Below are 18124 nucleotides of genomic sequence, written 5' to 3'. Positions count from 1 at the left end.
TTGTTAGTTTCACTCGCATCGATAGAATGGACTTGGCTATTCAGTTTTGATCAAATTTAATTTTTCTGATTATATTCCAACATGGACGTACTAGAGATGGACGCTGCACGGTGTTTACTCGCTTTGATGTATGTGCGTTGCCGCCACCAGATTACTGTTAATCCAGATCGTGTCTGCATAATTTCCTGTCCACGGGAAACGATCACGAACACGCCCGATTATAGCTCAGTTCATCTTTGTTTTGTCTCGAACGCCCCCGACGATCTGTTTACGATCGTCAAGCGAAAACAAAATGGCGACGAACAGGCAACAGAGAAAGTTTGGTTTCGGTTCGGATTTTGTAGATCCCGACATTTTAGAACTAGACGATAATGATTTTGATATTGAAGACATTGAAACTGTCGACTCAGCCGTCCCTGAAGAGGACGAACAGCAGTATTGTTTCTCGAGAGAGCCCACCATGAACGTGAAAGCTAATGTTAAAGAAGTCCATTTTTAACATCGAATTACAGCGGCCGAACTTTTCCGAACATTTTGAGCTTTGTGCCATCTGGAAATTTCACTCGAATTGAACATCGGATAAAAAAAATCGTCATCCGCTCACATCGGGTTTACAGGCAATATTAAATTAAAATTGTTAACAAATGCAGAAGATCGGTACAAACATGCTCGTAAACTTGCCTAGAATGTACGGATCTGCGTTAAACCTTTGATTTACAACTTAACATTGCACCAGCTCATGGGCAAGGTCTGTATTTTGTTGACCCTGTAGAACATAAAATTTAAGATTCAAATCTTGTCCTGAAAAATCCAAACTAAGATCGGGCGGCAAGATGAAAGTACGCCTGCCTTTTCATAAATTTAAGATGAGTACAATAGAAAGACAATGCGTCTTAACATGTGTGAATCACCGTGCAGCGTCCATCTCTAGTACGTCCATGATTCCAACCACAAAATTGTCTCATTTTGTGTAGCTACACCCTAGCAGCCATGTTTGGCTTATGAAACGGGAGAAGATGTAACAGTGGTGTTGACATAGATTTATTATCAGTTTCTCTTAGGTGTTAGTTATAATCCTCTACCAAATTAAGGTTACTTGAAAGGGGTACCCACAGTAGCATGTCCCTGTTCTCTAAGGTCTATGATTTAAGTACCGTTATATTTTTTGTCCAAGTTGAGTCAGAGTACCCATAATCAATTTGGCTGACCCAGAAACGCCCAGGACTTTTACTGACTGCATATTACCCTTCATTATGATTTGCTTAAGTCTCGCCCATTTTCCCCCTGGATCTTCAATAGTAGTGTTCATGCTCACAAAGTACGAGCTAAGATTTAAGCTAATCTCATATGTTTGAGTTCATGCACGGAAGGAAACAATAGTTAGCACGGGGTAAAGAACGCCCAAACTTATTAAGAATAGGCAAAATATTCAGGAATTTTAACTATGATTGCTCAGTTAGAGTAACTAAGAAGGTTAGTTCTACAGTTATAAAACAATACCAAAGCAAATTCAGAAAGTGCAAATTGCAGAATAACAGGAAGTAGCAGAGTCTCAGCAGTTCATTTAAATCTTTTTTCTTGAGTCAATCTTTCTATATGTGTTAACCTTGATTGTCATGCAGGAAATGGCACACCGAAATAAAAAGTTATGAATATAGTACTAAATCTCCTAAATGAGCATTGAATACAATGTTTTTTTAGCCGAGCAATGCGTTCATGCATGTTTTGTTTTGTCTGTGCTAAGGCTCTGTACTGACCAGATTTACTCTGTACTTAGTATTTCTTAGCCTGTGTTCATGCACATTTTCTTAGCATGGGCTAAGGTATTGGACCTCTTAGCCTTTGCTAAAGAGCTCTGCGTGAATGCTACTAATAAGTGTCTTCTGTTTATTCCTTTCTTAGGCGCACACATTAAGGTTGACTTCCCTTAGATTTCCCAATGTACAGTACACTATTGCTGGTATTGTTTGAAGAGAAAAAAAAAACAATACACATATTTTTCGAAAATTTAAAAAAAAAAACATTTTGCAGTCAGTTGAATTATTAATAATTTGAAAACATTGCCATTAATGGGAACAAATTTACGTTGATGTTTTTTTTTTCAGATTTCAGGAGTTGGAAATAACCTTTGTTTATACTTTTCTTGTAATAACAAACATAGGAGCCAATTCTCATTAACACCTACTTGAGCTTGCTGTTTGACAATTATGAATAATAATGAAACAGTACTTACACAGTGTGCCATGACTGAACAAAAACTTGCGCATTTATTTTTTTCCAAAAAATAGGTATGATAGTACATAGAGCAAATGCCACAGTGTTTTTTAATTTATATAATTTTTGAAAAACAAAAACGAAAGCCCCAAAAGACTACATTAACAACAACAAAAGTATCTAATATTGTATTGAAGTCATTGTAAAATGGTAAAATAATTACAAATTCATACCTTGATGTGCCAGTTGCAGTACTGCAATCGTCCTATGATTCAACATCATCTAAATACTCCGCAGGTTATGTAGTCTACCAGCAGTCACTGGCATCAGCATTACTATGAAATTTCACTGGGGATCGAGACAATATTCGCGAAATTTCATTTAAGTGTACTTGCAAGCGCCAGTGAAACTTGGAAAAATAAATTCCCACACGTATATTGACTCACACGAGATAGCAGGCTTTTTTCTGGGCCATTATATTAGTGACATGAACAAAAATACTGGTCATTTTATGTATGTAATGAAAAATAATATGACCAATAAACTGCCCATCAAAAAAAAAAATTTCATCAACTCCATCATTTAAAAAGCAATTGTAATTATTCTGACCAGTATAAAAAACATGGGTCATTAAAACCACCATTTTAAAAACACTGGTAAATATTTTAACCACTTAAAAAATTCTGGTCAATATTTTGGCCATTAAGAAAATAGTGGCCATTATAATAGCCAGGAGTGACTTTTTAAAGGGGTCTGAAGGGTGTAAAAAACAGTGTTAAAGTGAAATGAAAAATTATTATAACCTCCTCACTAACCTAAAAGCACAAATAAATATTCAAAAGTTTTAAAAATTAAACCTTTCCGAAACGCAACGGAATTTCCGAAAGTAATCCGGACGCTGTTATTAGTAAATCTAGGCAAGTTTATTTTCTTTTCAATGCAGAAACGCCGAAAACTTATGGAATGACTAGGAGATTTATTTATTTATTTTCAAGAATATTTAATATTGTACATGTAAGGCCCATGGCCTATAGTACTGAATAAAGATATATACATGTATATACATAGGGCTAATCGTGTTACATTGTTCAGGGGAGTCTCAAAAACTTGAACCATCCCAAAGTACCGTTTTCTGTGAGTTTTTGGCTTTTGTTTTCACCGCGAGGGTTGCCAGGGTTGCGGTGAAAATGCCCGGATGTCCGCCCCGAGGATACTGGCACTCCAGTATAACAGTAAAATAATAGTTTGCTATACTAGTATTTAATTTATGAACACGGAGTAACACATGTTTTGTATTGTCATCTATTGTATTGGTTTGAATGATAATACATATTATATTGTATTGAGGGGAATAAAGCGAAAATAATGGAGGGCCTTTTTGGTCATTAGTGAGTGCTTATCATTTTACACTATATTATATAAGAGAATGAACACTTTCTCGTACGTACGGTACGTACCAAAGTTATTTCTTCAATCCAAACGCTTTAAATTTTAGTCCATACATGGGTGCTAATTGGTTGGTACTATTCAATATGTTAATCGGCTCATCAGCTAAAAATCGTGTGTCAAATTACCCGAAATCACAATACTATAAAATACTTTATTTTAGCTATAATTGATATTCGCTGAAAAGACTTTTGGGGTGTTTTGTATGGAATTTATTTTCACTGATTTTTGACGAGTGGAATGTAAAATATAGGAATCATTCCTTCAGCAAAAATTAATTCCAAGCGAAAATAAAATATTCTACAGTATACATGAAAATAAAGGGCAATAGTTATCGCCAGGGGCGCTAACCAATCGGCTTTATATCAGAAAATGTTTCCTTGAGCATTTGTACGAAATTTCATGTTGAGGTCTGGACGGAATAGAGGGCGCTAATGATCGCTAATCCTCAAGGGCGGACATCCGGGTATTTTCACCGCCTGGCAACCAGCGGCGGTGAAAACAAAGGCCCAAAACACGCAGAAAACGGTACTTTGGGATGATTGTTGAGACTCCTCTGAACAGTGTAACAAGATTAGCCCTACGTGTGTAACATATATAAATTTGGTTGTTCGGGATTACTTCAAAGTTGAGTTTGTGTTGTTTTCTCGAATTTTCACCGGCTCGACCGGCGTTCCACAGCAGCGCGCACAAAGCCCATAGAAATACGTGGTACAGTGGTGCGCGTCTTAGCAACGTGGAACGTCTGTGACGTAGCTCCGCCCCCGAGGATTGGTTTACATTATATCAGAAAATGATTTTCCTTCCGACTAGAACAAGTGCACCAAGTTTCATGTTTCTATCCAAAGCACAGTTACTAGAATTACACTGTGACCGTGCTCAAAGTGCACAATGTTTCCTCTTTTGTACTTCTTTTGTGCTTATCGCTCAATTGATATAGCGCCATCTATAGTTCAGTATTGGTAATTGCACGTACACGGCGTAATTTCCAACTTTCTTAGTTCTTAGAATTCGTTCATATGCTTGTAACGTGAATAACGAAATTGAAACCAGGGATTATTTCTGTCAGACTGTGTATGTATGTATGTTTATACGGAGACCATAAACACCGTGCGAGAACACGTAATTGTAGCTTGTGATTTTATCGAGTAAGTTAGAGGGCACTGGTGTTATTGCGGAAGTCCCCAGGTCGAGCTTCAGGAAAGGAAAAAACGCGAACGACCATAAACAAAATCTTTTTTTGATGGAAATCAAAATGATCACAACGCTACTTTGATGGTCACGTAAGTTCATTATGTCTTTGATGACGAACGACAATCGATGGACCGTTGTATTTTGGTTGTTTTTGTGTCTCATCGCTTTAAATATCCACGGACCATCTGCGAAAATTCTGCAACTTTCCAACGATCGTTTGAAGATCTTAGCAGCCGACAACGGAGAAATTAAGGCAAATTTTAGTACCCAGTATGACGGACTCGTTAATAGCGGAAACCAAGATGTGTATAAATTCAGGGTTGACAACACGAAGAATGAGGTAAGTAGTGATTAATTAACGTATTTATTATTGTGTTGTGTCGACGAGTTTGGCGTAGTAAAATTATATGAAAGATATGCTCTACCGATCTGAAGTGGTCGCAACACGCAAGCTTTGCTCGGACGTGTGTTTAGGATCCATGTAACCATATCGTTACTCACAACTCAATATACTAGTACTTCTATTCTGTTACAACACTTTGATGTACGTGTGTTGAATACACAATGCCTCACGTGATATGTCAGGTGACTTGAGGGAGGTGGATGGTCTTATCACGGTTGAGATCTAACGTTTGCTTACAATCAGTGTTGCAATTTTTCGCAACATAAGCTACTTCACAGTTTTTTTTATTTCAACTACACATGTATACTTAAAGTATAGGTCAAGGTGGCAACAATTGTGGTGTGTATTGATTATAATAACCATTTTCAATAGCATTTTTATTTATTTATTTATTTATTTATTTATTTATTTATTTATTTATTTATTTATTTATTTATTTATTTATTTATTTATTTATTTATTTATTTATTTATTGCTTCCCTTTTGTAACAGGGGCTCACTATGTAAATTAGGAGCTGCACCAAATAAAAAATACATTTCACTCAAAGACTAATGAAAAAACTTTTGATAGACAAAAAGAAACTAAGTTACATGAACCTAGATAAAAAAATATAACAACAACATAAACATCTAAAAGTAGAAAGAAAAAAATATAAAGAAAAAATATGAAAACTAAAATATAAGAAGTACATTGGAAAAATATTAAATATTATCTGTATACTTCTTTCTACTGTCCATGGCATTAACTAAGAAATTTTTTGTAAAAGTATCAATTTCGTCACACAGGACTGAATTATACTGCCTAGAACGGCTTCATTTGCTGTGTATCAACATGCTCCTAGAATAAACTTTCCCACTGTACGTTGCAGTCTTTCTAATTTTTCCATATCTGTTGAACTAAATACTAGTAACTCACAGGCATACTCTAAGGCAGGTCTAAAAATGTGGTTCCACAGGGATATACCATAATCTACTCTATTTACATTGCTATGGTTACCAAGAATTGATTTCATAATGGGGAATAACTTGTTAAACTTTTCAGACATTTTTGTACATTGTGTATGATCTGACAAGTTTGTTAACTTTCTTGTTAATGATCAACACGTTTGACTTTTCCTCATTAATTGTCATCTTCCATAGTTTGCAGAAATGGTTTGTGACATTTAACATGGATTTGAGTTGGTTCTCATTTGGTGCAATAAGCACCACAAATCAGCAAAAAACAAGCCATTTATACAAATTTCTTCTAAGTTAATAGATACATTAGATGTTAATTTGTCTCATGGAAACTGTTCATGAATGTTAAAAACAACGAACAATAGCTACGAATTAACATACTAACATATAACATACTACATCCAGGCATTTCTGTGATGTTTTAGGCTCGGTTTATTTGAAGATCGACCATCATCAGTTCATTGAATACATCTGTGTTTGGTGCATGTTTTCAAAGAGCGTTGTCGTTTCTCACAATTTTTACTATGGATCACTTGGAACTTGCCTTACTACTTTGAGCCTGAATTTCTCTGCTGAGTCAGTTGACAAATATTTACGAGCAGCACAATAAAAACAAAACGTGATTTTTTTTTTCTCACATGCTCAGTGTTTAATAGTGACTCCACATACATAACATAGTGAATAATCATTTGACGAATAATGGCTGTAATTTTGAAATCCCACAAATTATACACGTAAAGAAAACAAGAAGGAGTGTTTCCTGTCATTGGTTTCTCTGCTGAGTTGAGTATCAAAATGTTTACGTGCATGACAATCAACCATAAAATCACGGAAAGTATCCTTTTCATGCTCAGTGTTTGTGATTGCAAACTGAAATAATGATTTTTACTTAACATGGTAAACAATAAATAATTGTTTGACGAATAATGACTGTAATTTTGAAATCTAGTCATGCAGCTGATGTATAGCAGGTGGCCAGTGGGGTACACATAAACCAGTCTCTAACAGTAGACATATTTGTTATCAACCCAATGTGCACAACAAAATAAACAAGCAAAACTGACAATAATGGCGCTTTCCGGTGTCATGAAATCTCACCTATCAAGAAAACTAGTTTACTGTTGTTTCAGTATTGTTTTCTCGGCAAGGTACTTCACGGGGACAGCATCAAGTTTCAGTCGCTTTGACATATAAGTACCTAAGTTGTTTCAGAATCATCTGATTTCCTTGGTAGTCATTTTGTGTAAAATGATTTTCACACACAACATAATTATGAAAATAATTTTGGTCGCAGTCATTTGTGCATTTGTGATGGACATTATTCTCTTGAAAGTTGCGCAATGACTTATGACTCTCTTTATGTGAGTACTAAATAACCAAGCCTATGACGTCATACCGCTTTCATTCTCGGTTTACCCAATAAAGTACGGTACGCTTGAAAATTGCTGAAATGGCGGCGACTTTTCAAACAATTTTATGACACCAAACGCAGGGCTGAAAACTGCCCGAGTCTGACAACATCTAAATGCAGAGAGTGTATTCAGTGCATGAGAACATATATATATATATATATATATATGTATATTCTTCAAAACAATGTTCCCTCGCTGAGCCAAGAAAAAATATCAGGGAAATAATATAAAAAATCTTGAAAATTATTATTTATATAATATACCGGTATATATATTCAAATCAAAGTTGAAAACGAATGATTTATAATTATATTCTTATAGCTAATAAATAGAATTTAAATAAAAAGTTTCTAAAAAATCTTAACATGGTTATTTTTTTCTTAAAATACATGAAAATACAAAGTGTTATTTCACCTAAGAGAGTACCTTACAATTATATTTACAGAGACAATCTTTAGTACAAAGGGTACATTACTTTGGGGCATGTAAATATACCTTTCTCTTACGTGTTAAGAAAAATGTGAATTTATAAATCTTAACCACCAAATTATGTGTAAATAATATGGAGGAATAACCAAGATTAAAAATAACTAACTTGCATAGAAATAAAATGTTCATTTGCTTAACAGTTTAATTTCCAAAAAACTATGGACATTTAATGAAAACCCATTTTATCTGAAGCTACATCATCATAAGTATTGGAAAATTATTTAAGTATTTATAGAGGTTGAAATTAAAAATTAAAGCTACCTGTTGATTTGAATTACTTGGAAATAAACTTGCCTGTCCCAATTGACGCAACATAATATCACATTAAATGGGTATAAAGTACAGTCTAGGTGTAACTTAATGCCCAATGCCCAATCACCTAGCTTTTCTTTTCGTAATTTCTGTTTTGTCATAAATGTTTTGTAGTAATAACTTATAAGAGTAAAAATTATGCATATTACTCTTCACAATTTGGCTGTCTGCTGGTTTTGAAAACAAGCTAAGTTGTCTTTCACCTTTTCACCACCAGTTCCCTGTTTTCATCACAAATTCACAAAATAGTCCAGTTTATAATCTGCATGTTCCTTCAAAAGATTAGAGCAAAAATAGCCCAATTTTTGAGTAAAAACTGAAAATTTACTCATATTATGTCTGTTGGCTCCAGAATTAGGACTCATTTCCAAATATATTTGAGAATGTAAGAAAAAAGTGCAGAAAAAGTGTGGTGGTGAAAAGGTTAAGCCAGATTTTGAAAAAACAATCTAAGGTAGATAAATTACTCGAGGACTACTAGTATTCAGCTCACTGTGTTGTGTTTCACATGGGGCCAAGAAAAGTAAATATTTACACATGTTTATTACCATCTGTTTAAAGATGTTTGATGCTACAACAGATAATGACTTCATCACTTCAAAAAAATAATTTGAAATTAAAACAATTTTTTGTTGCTATCCACTGTAGCAGCAAACAACTGTGAGCCAATTATCAGAATTTTTTATTCAATAATCTTTTAAAATTAAAAGTGCATTTTTTTTCATCTTGGGAAGAAAAACTATTTCAGCAATGAAATGCTTCATGTAATATACTATATGTATATTAATTATGTTAGTTTGAAATATGGATAATGTTATGTGAAGGTCATTTTAAGGGATGTACCATTTGAATTCTAAGGTGGGTGATTCTCTGTGAGAGCTTTACCCAATTTTTTTTTTCATGGTTAGTTCATGAAATAGTATTTTAATTTTATACTTAACTCAGAAATAAAATCATTGAAAATGTGATTAAATGCAGCTTGAACCTTTTTGTCTGTTTTGTTCAATGTGATTTTTTGTCAATGAATTCTTTATGTGTTACATAATGTATGTGTGTTCTTTATAAGAAATTACGAGACCCCCACCAGGTCATAGGTCATACATGTATCAGGACTTGTAATGCCATTAGTGTTGTTTGAGGGTGCGTGATAGTCCTATCATTGGGATACCATAGCAATCTGCCCAAAAATATACAATATAGGAATGACTAAAACATTTTTTTTTTATTTTTTAGTAAAAGCGAAAAGTATAATTTAGAACATCTCATCAAAATACTGGCGATGTGGAACTTAAAAGTAAATTTGATATAGTTTGGTGAACACAGTTGTCAGGTGTTTTTTGCTGATAAATATAAAATAATTAATGAGAAACTTACAGTAATCATGCATGTAGATTGCATCATGGGAAATACATGCAGATATAATAATTATTTTTTATGATTGAGATGTTGATTATAATTAGGGTTTTGACAATCTTTAATTTTGAGTACAAGTCTTTTATGTTGCCCTGGGGATGTTGTTAATGTAATGAAGATGGGGGTTAATATGCATTCAGTTCATGTGATCTTGTATATATTTTATAAATATCGGTTTTGCTCTATTATTGACACAATTCAAAATGATATTAAAAAGTGATGTTTTCAATTTTTTGTAAAAACCACAAGTTCGATTGCTTATATATTGCATATATAGGTACTACATGTGGACCTCTCTCAGATTTGTTTATTTTGTGATGATATCTTTAATTCTCGAATTGTGGTGATAATTTTTGTATTGTTTGGTAAAAAGTTATACTTTCCTTATATTGTATACAATTTATTGATGTGAGTAGGTGATATATAACTTGTTAACTACAATAAGGGAGAATATCCTCACTTTTTGTGTATTTGTGACATTCTAATTTCCCTAACTATAATTATATACATGAGTAACATTTAAACTAACTCACATTATAGAGAAAGGCATTTTCTCAATTTTTCACAGCAGTGGATATTTGTATCAGTAAGTTTTCATCCATATATTAATTGAGATATATAGTACATGTATATTCATCTAGTGCCAAGGGCTCTGCTCTCTTGGGATCTGTTTTGGTAATTAATTCTTTTACATGAAGTCGCTTAATTAATTTCGCATGTTCTGGGTGTTCTTGCATTTCTAACTAATGAGGGAGTCAAGAGAGATGTTAATTTAGGTGATACATTATTGTATATTCATTTCCATTTTCTGATGCTAGGTTATAAGTGGTAATGTGCAACATGAATGTGACAGTTGAATGATGTGAATGTGATAATGTGCAACATGAATGGACAGTTGGGACATGAATGTGATAATGTGTAGCAGGAATGTGACAGTTGGGTGACAAGAAGGTGATAAGTGTGCAACATGAATGTTACAGTTGAATGATGTGAATGTGATAATGTGCAACATGAATGGACAGTTGGGACATGAATGTGATAATGTGTAGCAGGAATGTGACAGTTGGGTGACAAGAAGGTGATAAGTGTGCAACATAAATGGGAAAGTTGCGTGATGTAAATGTGATAAGGCCAGACTTTTATTATCCCTTGTTTCGCGAACCTGCCGAATGAACGTGAGCTGAAAATGAAATAAAAATAACATTTTATTTCAGCGTAATTTCTCGTGCCCGCCGACTTGCAAGTGCAAAAAAATGCTAAAGAAATATTATTTTTATCTTTATTTCTTTACTGCCCGCCGCATAACAAATCCAAGTTGCATTTTCGTGGGAGTATCATGATCAAAGTACCGAAGTCTCATGCAGATGAGAAACAAGGTTATACATGGAATAAAATGTTATTTCATTTCTTCTCACAATCAATGATCTCACTTACAATTCTTTGAGAATCACACAAATCTAATGGAAAAAAAAGAATTAATTTTATTTTTTTTCGCCCTCCTTAAAAAAATTGCCTTATAAAAACTTGAGAAACAAGGAATAAAAAAAGCCTGGCCTAATGTGCAACATGAATGTGACAGTTGGGTGACATGAAGGTGATAAATGTGAAACATGAATGTGACAGTTGGGTGATGTCAATATGATAATGTGCAATATGAATGTGACAGTTGAATGATGTGAATGTGATAATGTGCAACATGAATGGGAGAGTTTGGTTATGAGAATGTGTCAAATGTGCAACATTAATGTGGCAATTGGGTGATGTGAATGTGATAATGTGCAACAGGAATGTGACAGTTGGATGACAAGAAGGTGATAAATGTGCAACATGAATATGACAGTTGAATGATGTGAATATGATAATGTGCAACATGGATGGGACAGTTTGGTGATGTAAATGTGATAAATGTGAAACATGAATGTGACAGTTGGGTGATGTCAATATGATAATGTGCAATATGGATGTGACAGTTGAATGATGTGAATGTGATAATGTGCAACATGAATGGGAGAGTTTGGTTATGAGAATGTGACAAATGTGCAACTTTAATGTGGCAATTGGGTGATGTGAATGTGATAATGTGCAACAGGAATGTGACAGTTGAGTGACAAGAAGGTGATAAATGTGCAACATGAATGTGACAGTTGAATGATGTGAATGTGATAATGTGCAACATGAATGTGACAGTTGAGTGATGTGAATGTGATAATGGGCAACATGAATGTGACAGATGCGTGATGTGAATGTGATAATGGGAAACATGAATGTGACAGCTGAGTGATGTGAATGTTATGTGATAATGGGCAACATGAATGTAACAGTTGAGTGATGTGAATGTTATGTGATAATAGGCAACATGAATGTGACAGCTGAGTGATATGAATGTGGTAATGGGCAACATGAATGTGACAGCTGAGTGATGTGAATGTTATGTGATAATGGGAAAAATGAATGTGACAGCTGAGTGATGTGAATGTGATAATGGGCAACATGAATGTAACAGTTGAGTGATATGAATGTGATAATGGACAACATGAATGTGAAAGATGGGTGATGTGAATGTTATGTGATAATGGGCAACATGAATGTGGCAGCTGAGTGATGTGAATGTTATGTGATAATGGGCAACATGAATGTGACAGATAGGTGAAGTGAATGTTATGTGATAATGGGCAACATGAATGTGACAGTTGAGTGATATGAATGTGATAATGGACAACATGAATGTGAAAGATGGGTGATGTGAATGTTATGTGATAATGGGCAACATGAATGTGGCAGCTGAGTGATGTGAATGTTATGTGATAATGGGCAACATGAATGTGACAGCTGAGTAATGTGAATGTGATAATGGGCAACATGAATTTGACAGATGGGTGAAGTGAATGTTATGTGATAATGGGCAACATGAATGTGACAGTTGAGTGATATGAATGTGATAATGGACAACATGAATGTGAAAGATGGGTGATGTGAATGTTATGTGATAATGGGCAACATGAATGTGGCAGCTGAGTGATGTGAATGTTATGTGATAATGGCAACATGAATATGACAGCTGAGTGATGTGAATGTTATGTGATAATGGGCAACATGAATGTGACAGTTGAGTGATATGAATGTGGTAATGGACACCATGAATGTGAAAGATGGGTGATGTGAATGTTATGTGATAATGGACACCATGAATGTGACAGTTGAGTGATGTGAATGCGATAATGTGCAACATGAATTATACAATTGAGTGATGTGAATGTGATAATGGGCAACATGAATGTGACAGCTGAGTGATGTGAATGTGATAAATGGGCAGCATGAATATGACAGATGGGTGATGTGAATGTGATAATGGACAACATGAATATGACAGATGGGTGATGTGAATGTGATAATGGACAACATGAATGTGAAAGATGAGTGATGTGAATATAATGTTATGTGATAATAGGCAACATGAATGTGACAGCTGAGTGATATGAATGTGATAATGGGCAACATGAATGTGACAGCTAAGTGATATGAATGTGATAATGGACAACATGAACGTGACAGATGCATGATGTGAATGTTATGTGATAATGGGCAACATGAATGTGACAGTTGAGTGATGTGAATGTGATAATGGGCAACATGAATGTGACAGTTGAGTGATGTGAATGTAATAATGGACAACATGAATGTGACAGATGCGTGATGTGAATGTTATGTGATAATGGGCAACATGAATGTGACAGTTGAGTAATGTGAATGTAATAATGGACAACATGAATGTGACAGTTGAATGATGTGAATGTTATGTGATAATAGGCAACATGAATGTGACAGTTGAGTGATGTGAATGTAATAATGAACAACATGAATGTAACATATGTGTGATGTGAATGTTATGTGATAATGGGCAACATGAATGTGAAAGACGGGTGATGTGAATGTTATGTGATAATGGGCAACATTAATGTGACAGTTGAGTGATGTGAATGTAATAATGGACAACATTATGTGACAGTTGAGTGATGTGAATGTGATAATGGTCACCATGAATGTGACAGATGGGTGATGTGAATGTGATAATGGACAGCATGAATGTGACAGTTGAGTGATGTGAATGTGAGAGATGGGCAGCATGAATGTTTCAGTTGAGTGATGTGAATGTGATAATGGGCAACATGAATGTGACAGTTGAGTGATGTGAATGTAATAATGAACAACATGAATGTGACAGATGTGTGATGTGAATGTTATGTGATAATGGGCAACATGAATGTGAAAGATGGGTGATGTGAATGTTATGTGATTATGGGCAACATTAATGTGACAGTTGAGTGATGTGAATGTAATAATGGACAACATTATGTGACAGTTGAGTGATGTGAATGTGATAATGGTCACCATGAATGTGACAGATGGGTGATGTGAATGTGATAATGGACACCATGAATGTGACAGTTGAGTGATGTGAATGTGATAATGGGCAACATGAATATGACAGATGGGTGATGTGAATGTGATAATGGACACCATGAATGTGACAGTTGAGTGATGTGAATGTGATAGATGGGCAGCATGAATATGACCAAGATCAGATTTCTTAAACTAATACATGTTTATAAATTTCTATAATACATGCTCATTTAATAAGTCTGGCAGCAAATGTGTCCCCGATGAAATATTTTCTAATTAAGGGGTGGGTGAATATTAGCCATTTAGAATTTTACATGCACAACCTAAAGTCTAATGAATTCAGAAATTAATACTATTTGTTTTCCAACACTTGTTTTTGTACAGAAACATTTTTTTTTTGTACACATGTAAACATGTTCATTTGGGGAAAGCACTCTCAAACATACATGTAACAGGTGACTTGAAAACTTCTTGACCAATTGCTTTGATATTTTAGATGCAGACAATTTAAGTGGACCTTAGTCATGTTTGTTCATTTTTTGATGATACCTTTAATTCTCTAATTTTAGTAAATATATTTGGCATTTTTGATTAAAAAATGCAATTTTCAACTGTCTGACTACAATGTACACAGAGAAGCCGACAGACTGCTTGCTTAAAATTAGCAATATTTTGGATTAGCTAACTAAAAAGACAGTAGTGTTTTACAGTAGTCACAGGAAATAATCCAACGAAATGGCCGGGGCAAATGTGCTGTTGCAAATAATCAATTCTATGTGTCAGCACTAGCACTTGCAATTTGCACATACAAAAAAAAAAAAAAAAAAAAAAAAGTCAGGAGAGACAACGGTGACATTCAATGTCCAGAACTGTCGCCTGGCACAAAAAAAATTTCAAAAAAAAAAAAAAAAAAAATAATCAATTCTAGACAACCTCGATCCTACATTGTATATCCAATTCTAGACAACCTACATTGTATATACTTTCCGACAGCATCCTACACCTGTCCTGTATTCCATATGCAAATTAGATCTAATTAGAGAAAAGCTCATACTTACCGTTAGCAGTTGCTGAACATAATTAGAAATTACTGAAATAATTGACTCGGTGTACATGTACAAGGATGTTAAGTATGCTTAATAGAATGTAAAATGCTATGTAAAGTTACGGCCTCATCAAAGAATTATCTTGTTTATAATATTCACTTGTAATGATCAGGTTTGCATCTTTTGTGTGTGTGTGTTTTGTAACATATATTTAGGGTTTAAGACCAAGTCACATGGTTCTTTTGCTCTCAGTAAGATTAAGCGTTTATTCTTGAATGTGCCTATTGAAAGATTAATTACCATAAAACAAATATTTTTAAAATTAGATCTGTTTTAGATCTGTCTACCCTATTTTTGTCTTCAGTGTTATTACAAACACACTGTTTATTTAATTTGGCCATATAATTTATAGTTAATTTACTTTTTCCAAAAACCTAATTAAAATTAATAGCATTAGCAGGTCAATGCACTTTTGTAATAAAATTATCTTAGATAAATGAAATGACTAAATAAATTATAAATAACAACGTTCCACAACCAATAGATTCAATGTTTTACCTTTCCACTCTGTAGCTACATGTATTATCAGTCTTATGAACAGCAATTGTATTTGAGGTTTTAAATTATATATTGTTTAACTATAATTATGGAGGGGGGGGGTTATTCCTTAATGCTATTTGAAGAACCCTGTCTTGTATCTTATCATTAATTTGGATCAAGAACTGATTCCAAAAGAAAAAAGTATTCAGTTGGTTAAAAATTAACAATAAGAAATAATTACAAAAAATACATATAAAATGTTACACTTAAATAATTTTGTGGTAACAGTCATAGCTTTTAGTTGTAAACCTTTCTTGTCCACATTTTTCTGTACTTTTTTTTTAAATATTTTTTGTGCCAGGCGACAGTTCTTGACATTGAGTGTCACTGTTGTGCAAATTGCAAGTGCTGTGTGGCCATCTCTCTGTCAAATGGCATTTTTTTTAATGCGCTATCCTGGCATCAACCAGGCTCGATCGAACACAAGCACCTGCGGACCTTAACCAAGGTTCCCCCAAAGTCGCATTCGTTGGTGAATGAATCTCGGCCAGTGGAATTGGCCTGCCCATTGAGTCTGTGGCACACTCACCCAAGGTAGGGGTCAACCCTTTAATGTTCAGCCTAAGGTAGAATTTGAACTACCAATCATGAGTCTAATGCCACAACCACTATGCTACCAGTGACCGGTTCTTCTGTACTTTTTTCTTATATTCTTCTTTTCTGGGAATAAATCCTAATTTTGGAGCCAACAGACAAAATTCAAGTCAATATTCAGTTTTTACTCAAAATTTGTCAATTTTTGTGCCAATCTTCTGAGGGAAAGGGCAGACTTTATACCCCCTGGTACATGAAACTGGTGGTGAAAAGTTAAAAGAAATCTTTAACATGGTTGGGGCATTTCCACCAATCAGGTTGCAATATGCCCATTCAATAAACACTTGAGGAATACAAATGGAATGGGTGTTGAGGTGCAGGAATGACCTGGTTCTTTTGAAGCAAAAATTGCATTGATTATATGTTAGTTCTGCTTTCAATACTGAATATAGTGAAATTAATACATGATCAACGAAGTCAACTTGAATAAATACATCTGTGACTGCAGCCATATTAGTAGCCTGTTATAGAATTTACATCGATGGTTGAGTTGTTGAAGATGTCTACAAATTTGTGTACCTGGGTGTAACCTTAACAAAATCAGGATAATGGGAAACATGGAAAACAGTATTTCAAAGGGGAGTAATGCATTCATGCAGCTCAATAAAACAGTAACAAAATCAATAGAGCAACTAAACTCATATTGTACAAATCATTGGTGTTGTCAGTGCTGTTATATGGATCTGAAACTTGGAGGATTGCAAAAAGTGACAAAAGAAAACCCAATACTTTTCAAACCAAGTGTTTAAGGAGAATATTGATGGTAAAATGGCAAGATCATGTAAGGAATGAAGAACTATTAATAAGGATTGGAATGGAGAAACTGAGTGCTATTGATATGGGCCCAGAAGGGAAAAGGAAACTGGGTAGACCCAAAATAACTTGGCGACGCATTGTTGAGGGGTAAAGAACCATGGCTGGATGGAAGTCATGGGCTGAAGCTAGAGTTGCAGCAGCTGATAGGACAGAATGGAGATGTTTGGTGGAGGCCCTATGTGCCACTAGGCATCTGGAGAATAGATAAATAGATAGTTAGATAGAAATATAGAATTACAAGTGCACAACAAAGGATTTTTATGTCCTACATGTACATCCTACATGTCCTACATCATCCCATGCATCGATCATTACCTTAAAACTGTACCTTGCTTGTCATTCTATAACCTATACTTACTTGAATTCCATTGTCAAATTTTGGCATCAGCTGATTTTGTAGTCTTCTCATCTCCACAAAAAGTGTTGATAAAAATTGACAAACCTTTTGATAAAAAAATAAAAGCAATATCTGAAACTGTCTGTATGGCCCCAAAATGGTGATGAAATTGACTTTAAATTTGACAAAATGTGAAAATATTTGAACTGAAATTTTGGGTGGGAAAAATATCTGGCACTCAGAAGGCTTAATACTTTTTAGTGGTTTCTTTTCCATCTTTGATAAAATAAAATGATTGAAACTTTTTTTTTCCATTTCAGAGTTATGCCATACGTGTACATGTAAATAGTACAAATGCAGTAGTTGAATATCCAGTCTTGTTTGTGGTTAGACAACAGAGAGGCGTCATGTCATGGCCTGTGCCAATGTATATACTTAGTCAGTGAGTATGCACGTTATAGCATATTACCGATAATGCTAAAAATATACA

General features: G+C 34.5%; 1 protein-coding gene across 4 annotated transcripts in view; it reads left to right on the top strand.

Moving 5' to 3' along the window:
* The first annotated feature begins 4777 nt into the window (after nucleotides 1-4777).
* Nucleotides 4778-18124, top strand: part of LOC100371732 (SID1 transmembrane family member 1-like) — a 63807-nt gene continuing 50460 nt past the window's right edge. For 3 of the 4 annotated variants that reach the window (XM_085499230.1, XM_085499233.1, XM_085499229.1), the window contains exons 1-2: nucleotides 4778-5194; nucleotides 17955-18076. In XM_085499230.1, the coding sequence (XP_085355356.1) occupies nucleotides 4955-5194; nucleotides 17955-18076 (362 nt within the window). In that variant the 5' untranslated portion in view covers nucleotides 4778-4954. The remainder of the gene's footprint in view (nucleotides 5195-17954; nucleotides 18077-18124) is intronic. The other variant, XM_085499231.1, reaches the window with a different exon arrangement.

The sequence above is a fragment of the Saccoglossus kowalevskii genome, chromosome 5, assembly GCF_978046115.1.
Source record: "Saccoglossus kowalevskii chromosome 5, keSacKowa6.1, whole genome shotgun sequence".
In the NCBI taxonomy this organism is placed as follows: domain Eukaryota; kingdom Metazoa; phylum Hemichordata; class Enteropneusta; family Harrimaniidae; genus Saccoglossus; species Saccoglossus kowalevskii.
This window is presented reverse-complemented; position numbering and strand designations above follow the sequence as displayed.